Source organism: Scylla paramamosain, unplaced genomic scaffold (assembly GCF_035594125.1).
Source record: "Scylla paramamosain isolate STU-SP2022 unplaced genomic scaffold, ASM3559412v1 Contig92, whole genome shotgun sequence".
In the NCBI taxonomy this organism is placed as follows: Eukaryota; Metazoa; Arthropoda; class Malacostraca; order Decapoda; family Portunidae; genus Scylla; species Scylla paramamosain.
The window spans coordinates 97,501-105,000 of NW_026973757.1; the positions used below are offsets into that span (position 1 = coordinate 97,501).

The following is a 7,500-nucleotide window of genomic DNA, read 5'->3' on the forward strand; positions in this document are numbered from 1 at the left end:
TACTACTACTACTACTACTACTACTACTACTACTACTACTACTACTACTACTACAGTTAATATTTCGGTTAGTCACTCATCCGTGTAATTTCCCTTTGTATATTACCTATAGAGATCAAACAAACAAGCAGACAAACAAACGAACGAACAAACAATTTGCTCACCCGACGGAACTTCAAACACAACGAACTAAAGTAGATCATATCACCATCACCACCGCCTCTACAACAACAACAACAACAACTACTACTACTACTACTACTACTACTACTGTTACCACTTTTTTTTTTTTTTATGTAGGAAGGACGATGGCCAAGGGCAACAAAAATCCAATAAAAAAGATGCCCACTGAAATGCCAGTCCCATAAAAGGGTCAAAGCAGTGGTGAAAAATTGATGAATAAGTGTCTTGAAACCTCCCTCTTGAAGGAATTCAAGTCATAGGAAGGTGGAAATACAGAAGTAGACAGGGAGTTCCAGAGTTTACCATTACCACTACCATGATAAAAAAAAACGGCAATAGCAGCAGCAGCAGCAACAACAACAACAACAACAACAACAACAACAACAACAACAACAACAACAACAACAACAACAACAACAACAACAACAACCAGTACTACCATTGCTATTTCTTCCCTAATTACCGTCACCACCACCACCACCACCACCACCATTACCACCACCACTTCTATGTACTACTATCATCACTATCATTTCCACCTCTGCCTCCACCACTGCCATTGCTACCACTGCCTCCACCACTCCTACTGTCACCCCTTCCTCCGCTTCGTGTTTCCCTTCCCTTACCAACTGACACTACCGAAAAGGCTTCCAGTTTGGTCTCTCCCTCCCTCCCTCCCACATCTCTCTCTCTCTCTCTCTCTCTCTCTCTCTCTCTCTCTCTCTCTCTCTCTCTCTCTGGTCAAAATTCTCAATAGGTAACATTCTCCAAATTCATAAATTTAGGACATAAGACAACTCAGGTAATAGGAGAGAGAATATGAACAAACAATGGGTCAAAGGCCATATATTAACCTAGGGCCATACTCTGAAACACATCTGCGCTACACCTCCACTACATTCAAGAAGCTATAGTTGAAGTTACACAGATTTTAAAGTGCGTTCCTGTAGTCTCAGTAACAGATGAACAAGATTTCTACATTATTAACAGGAGAAACACTCTTTGAGAACCCGCCTGATCATTTCTGTGGCCTTGGAAAATATTCGTGGTGAGAGAAAAAGAGAGAGAGCAAAGTGTTTCAGAATACGTGTGCTGAACCGCTTGAAAATTGTGAGAATCGATGAGAGGAACACATCCCTTACCTCACTGGAGACGAGAGAGCCAAGATTGCCCGGGTTGTTATTGGTTATTATTACCCCCACTCCCTCACTGCAGTTTGGTTTGCCTGCGCATTCGTCCATGAGAGATTCAGTGAGTCAATGTGCACTCCTCTCTCATTCACCAGTTAGTGTATGTAGAGACGCGCGCGCACACCCACCCACACCGACATCCACCCCAACAGCCACCCATCCACACACACACACACACACACACACACACACACACACACACACACAGAAAGAAAAAAAAAAAAAGAGAGAGAGAGAGAGAGAGAGAGAGAGAGAGAGAGAGAGAGAGAGAGAGAGAGAGAGAGAGAGATGAAAAAGGTGTATTAAAAGTCAATATTTGGCAGCAAGGTGTTCGATAAAGAGGAAGATCCGTGAGGCGAGGATTTATGAGGGGAGGGAAACACAGGAGGAGGAGGAGGAGGTCATATAGGTAGTCTTCGCAGAATTAGTTAAACATTAATTTTGCGACCACTCTCTCTCTCTCTCTCTCTCTCTCTCTCTCTCTCTCTCTCTCTCTCTCTCTCTCTCTCTCTCTCTCTCTCTCTCTCTCTCTCTCTCTCCCCGCTTTCTTTTCCTTTTTTTTGTGTGTTGGCTTGGCACTCTCCTGATTTTCTAGTCTTTTTTTTTTTCTTTTTACTTTATTAGTTTCTTTTTGGGAGGGGCGTGTTTATGTGGATGTCTATCTGGCTGGCTGGCAGACTGACTGACTGACTGACTGACTGACTGACTGAATGGTTGACTGGCGAGATGGTTTGTTGAGTGACTAATTAGTTGGCTAACAATCTGGATGTTTGACTGACTGACTGACTGACTAGCTTATTGACCTTTTAGCGGCATGTGTGGGTGGTTGCATAACTGACCACGTGAATGACGGGCTGACGCACTATCTGACTGTGTGAGTGAATGTTTGAGTGACTGACCGATACCTGATGCTTTCCTCACCACCGCGTCTCTTGGGTCTGCAGGTCTCCACGAGTTATCGTCACCTCAAGGGTGAGTGGGATGCCGGAGGGGACCTGGACACGGAGGCTGGCAGGTCCGCCGAGGCCAGCAGGAGCCTGGCGCTGGAGGCCAAAGGAGCCAAGTCGCAGCGGAGGTCCAGCGCTGAGGAGGGCAAGGAACGGCACTCGCCCGGGGAACAAGAGAAGCGATAGTCTCTATCAGGTGAGTGGCGGGCGGCCTTCTCTTGGGTGGCGGCGGTGGTGTGACATGTGAGTTGCGTCACGCTGCTCCCTGCGGCGTCATGTTCACTCATTCTTCCTCTCCCAACAGACCCGCGCAGGCCCATCAAGCTGAAGGTGATTCCCCGCAACGTGACCGTAGGGCGCGGCATCGGCTTGCCCATGGGCGGTCCCCTGGCTGCCGCCCGCTCCCCACACGTGCCTTGTGCCCCCTCGCCTGCCTGCACCCGTGCTATCCACACTGCCGTCGTTCACTCCTCGGGAGGCCACACACTTCTCCGTGGCACGCCCGCCTTCCAGCAGGCGCCCACGTCCTTTGCCTCCGTGGCGCTGCGGTATGGGCGGCGGTGCAGCTCCCCACAGACGCCCCAGTTGACCGGCTGTGCCTCCTGCACGGCAGCGTCCCACTCCGCCCAGATCTCTCCTTCGGGCCCCAGGTCCCAGCGCCTCACCTCCAGCAGCGGTGACCACTGGAGTGCCTTTATCAGCAAGAACCACCGCACCCAGAGTGTAGGGGCCGCCGTGCCGGCCGGGGAGATGGACTGGCTGCCCGCGCCGTCACCCTGTTCCAAGTAGAGCTCCTGGTCCTCGGTGTCCACGGACAACGACTCTGGTCCCTCCTGGTGAGTACCCCTGCCCTTTATGTAGTGCCTGCTGGCTAGTACTTCGTCCTTTCCCTAGTACCTTCTGGTGCGTACCTTTGGTCTTTGTGTGACACCTGCTGGTGAGTACCTTTCTCCTTTTTTTTTTAATGTAGGAAGGACACTGGCCAAGGGCAACAAAAATCCAATAAAAAAAAATGCCCACTGAAATGCCAGTCCCATAAAAGGGTCAAAGCGGTACTCAAAAATTCAGGAATAAGTGTCTTGAAACCTCCCTCTTGAAGGAATTCTAGTCATAGGAAGATGGAAATACAGACGCAGGCAGGGAGTTCCAGAGTTTACCAGAGAAAGGGATGAATGATTGAGAATACTGGTTAACTCTTGCGTTAGAGAGGTGGACAAAATAGGGGTGAGAGAAAGAAAAAAGTCTTGTGCAGCGAGGCCGCGGGAGGAGGGGAGGCAAGTTAGCAAGACCAGAAGAGCAGTTAGCATGAAAATCGCGGTAGAAGACAGCTAGAGATGCAACATGGCGGCGATGAGACGGAGGCTGAAGACAGTCAGTTAGAGGAGAGGAGTTGATGAGACGAAAAGCTTTTCATTCCACCAGGTCTAGAAGAGCAGTATGAGTGGAACCCCCAGTCATGTGAAGCATACTCCATACATGGACGGATAAGGCCCTTGTACAGAGTTAGCAGCTGGGGGTGTTAGAAAAACTGGCGGAGACGTCTCAGAACACCTAACTTCATAGAAGCTGTTTTAGCTAGAGATGAGATGTGAAGTTTCCAGTTCAGATTATAAGTAAAGGACAGACCGAGGATGTTCAGTGTAGAAGAGGGGGACACATGAGTGTCATTGAAGAAGAGGGGATAGTTGTCTGAAAGGTTGTGTCGAGTTGATAGATGGAGGAATTGAGTTTTTGAGGCATTGAACAATACCAAGTTTGCTCTGCTCCAATCAGAAATTTTAGAAAGATCAGAGGTCAAGCGTTCTGTGGCTTCGCTGCGTGAAATGTTTACCTCCTGAAGGGTTGGACGTCTATGAAAAGACGTGGAAAAGTGCAGGGTGGTATCATCAGCGTAGGAGTGGATAGAACAAGAAGTTTGGTTTAGAAGATCATAAATGAATAATAAGAAGAGAGTGGGTGACAGGACAGAACCCTGAGGAACACCACTGTTAATAGATTTAGAAGAACAGTGACCGTCTACCACAGCAGCAATAGAACGGTCAGAAAGGAAACTTGAGATGAAGTTACAGAGAGAAGAAGTTACAGAGAGAAGGATAGAAGCCATAGGAGGGTAGTTTGGAAATCAAAGCTTTGTGCCAGACTCTGTCCAAAGCTTTTAATATGTCCAAGGCAACAGCAAAAGTTTCACCAAAATCTCTAAAAGAGGATGACCAAGACTCACTAAGGAAAGGCAGAAGATCACCAGTAGAGCGGCCTTGACAGAATCCATACTGGCGATCAGGTAGAAGGTTGTGAAGAGATAGATGTTTAAGAATCTTCTTGTTGAGGATAGATTCAAAAACTTTACATAGGCAGGAAATTAAAGCAATAGGACGGTAGTTTGAGGGATTAGAACGGTCACCCTTTTTAGGAACAGGCTGAATGTAGGCAAACTTTCCAGCAAGAAGGAAAGGTAGATGTTGACAGACAGAGCTGAAAGAGTTTGACTAGGCAAGGTGCAAGCAAGTAGGCACAGTTTCGGAGAACAATAGGAGGGACCCCATCTGGTCCATAAGCCTTCCGAGGGTTTAGGCCAGCGAGGGCATGGAAAACATCATTGCGAATAATTTTAATAGGTAGGATGAAGTAGTCAGAGGGTGGAGGAGAGGGAGGAACAAGCCCAGAATCGTCCAAGGTAGAGTTTTTAGTAAAGGTTTGAGCGAAGAGTTTAGCTTTAGAAATAGATGTGATAGCAGTGGTGCCATCTGGTTGAAATATAGGCGGGAAAGAAGAAGCAAAGTTATTGGAGATATTTTTGGCTAGATGCCAGAAGTCACGAGGGGAGTTAGATCTTGAAAGGTTTTGACACTTTCTGTTAATGAAGGAGTTTTTGGCTAGTTGGAGAACAGACTTGGCATGGTTCCGGGCAGAAATGTAATGTGCATGAGATTCTGGTGATGGAAGGCTTGAGTACCTTTTGTGGGCCACCTCTCTATCATGTATAGCACGAGAACAAGCTGTGTTAAACCAAGGTTTAGAATCTAAGGTTTAGGTCGAGAAAAAGAGTGAGGAATGTATGTCTCCATGCCAGACACTATCACCTCTGTTATGCGCTCAGCACACAAAGACGGGTCTCTGACACGGAAGCAGTAGTCATTCCAAGGAAAATCAACAAAATACCTCCTCAGGTTCCACCAACTAGCAGAGGCAAAAGGCCAGAGGCACCTTCGCTTAGGGGGATCCTGAGGAGGCATTGGAGCGATAGGACAAGATACAGATATGAGATTGTGATCGGAGGAGCCCAACGGAGAAGAAAGGGTGGCAGCATAACCAGGATTAGAGGTCAGGAAAAGGTCAAGAATGTTCCGCGTATCTCCAAGACGGTCAGGAATGCGAGTAGGGTGTTGCACCAATTGCTCTAGGTCATGGAGGATAGCAAAGTTGTAGGCTTGTTCACCAGGATGGTCAGTGAAGGGAGAGGAAAGCCAAAGCTAGTGGTGAACATTGAAGTCTCCAAGAATGGAGATCTCTGCAAAAGGGAAGAGGGTCAGAATGTGCTCCACTTTGGAAGTTAAGAAGTCAGAATTTCTTATAGTCAGAAGAGTTAGGTGAGAGGTATACAGCACAGATAAATTTAATTTGAGAGTGACTCTGTAGTCGTAGCCAGATGGTGGAAAACTCGGAAGATTCAAGAACGTGGGCACGAGAGCAGGTTAAGTCATTGCGGACATAAATGCAACATCCAGCTTTGGATCGAAAATGAGGATAGGGAAAGTAGGAGGAAACAGAAAAGGGGCTACTTTTCAGTTGCCTCAGACACCTGAGTTTCAGTGAGGAAAAGAAGATGAGGTTTAGAAGAGGAGAGGTGGTGTTTTACAGATTGAAAATTAGATCTTAGACCGCGAATGTTGCAGAAGTTAATGAAGAAAAATATGAGAGGGGGGGGGGTGTCAAGACACTTAGGGTCGTCGACAGAAAGGCAGTCCGACCTGGGGACATTTATGGTCCCCTCCCAAGATGGGGACTCCAAAGCTGGTGTAGGAGTCGCCATGATGATTTTAAAATTTTTGAGTGAAGGGTGTGTGTGTTATTAGGTGCTTGTAGTTTTGTGTGGAGGAAGAGAGTTGTCTTTAGAGGGCAGGCTGTGACTACCCCCTTGTGTTGTGAGACACAAAGGGAAACGTTCAGTGAGGTCACAGCTGGGTTTAATGATAAGTTCACAGCACCCCCTGAACAGTGCTTTAGACTTCACTGGGAGTAATTATCGTTTCGGCAGGTGTCTACTGCCTCCTCCTTTAATAGGTTGATAGTTGGATGGTTGGTGGAAGGACGGAAGGACTAGAACGGAAGGATAGAAGACTAGGATGCACTAGGATGAGTGATGAAAGGATGTCAGGTCTTGGAGTTCCCTCCTGCTGTCTCTTTACTCCTTTCCTACTCATTCCTCCTACTATTCTTATTCCCATCTATTTTTCTTCTCTTTCTTCCTTTTTCAGTCTTTCTTCTCCTCCTCCCCTGTCCTATCTGTTGCCTTTCCTCCTCTTCCTCCTCACATTTTTACTCTAATTTTTTTTCCTTCTACTCTTCAAATGTTCCTTTCCTCGTGTTTCCTTACGTCTCTACTAGTCATAATCTTCATCAGTAATCTTCCTACACCTTCCCATTTCTCCACTGCCTTTGTATCACTCAGTCCCACAGTGAGATGGATGAAAATGATGAAAGGTGATGGAAATTTTGATCCTACGCTTTTCATGGGGCAACATAGGGAGGCACAGCAAATAAAAGTGAAAGAGAGTTCGCCAATACCGTAGATTTTCACCCTTGTTAGCTGGCAGGGGAGAGAGGTCGTGAAGCAGCGCTCACGGCCTTGTTAGAACCAACGAGCGAGTCAGTGAGTTAGCGAGTCAGCGGGTGAACTTGAAGAACGAATGTGAAGAAGATCGATATGGCTAGAGAGAGAGAGAGAGAGAGAGAGAGAGAGAGAGAGAGATTATGAAACAGTAAGAATCATAAGAAATATGCGTGAAATATTTGCAAAGTATGGTAGGTAAAATAACATAGAGGTTGCAGAGATATTACATACACACACACACACACACACACACACACACACACACACACACACACACACACACACACACACACACACACACACACACACACACACACACACACACACACACACACACACACACAAACAA

General features: G+C 46.9%; 1 protein-coding gene across 8 annotated transcripts in view; it reads left to right on the forward strand.

The window, feature by feature from the left end:
* The window catches only part of LOC135098920 (uncharacterized), a 70,882-nt gene that overhangs the window by 44,250 nt on the left and 19,132 nt on the right, over window positions 1-7,500 (forward strand). For 5 of the 8 annotated variants that reach the window (XM_064001338.1, XM_064001337.1, XM_064001342.1 and 2 more), the window contains exons 2-3: window positions 2,318-2,516; window positions 2,625-3,156. In XM_064001338.1, the coding sequence (XP_063857408.1) occupies window positions 2,318-2,506 (189 nt within the window). In that variant the 3' untranslated portion in view covers window positions 2,507-2,516; window positions 2,625-3,156. Of the gene's footprint in view, window positions 68-2,317; window positions 2,517-2,624; window positions 3,157-7,500 lie in introns of those variants that run through there. The other 3 variants (XM_064001343.1, XM_064001344.1, XM_064001345.1) reach the window with 2 other exon arrangements.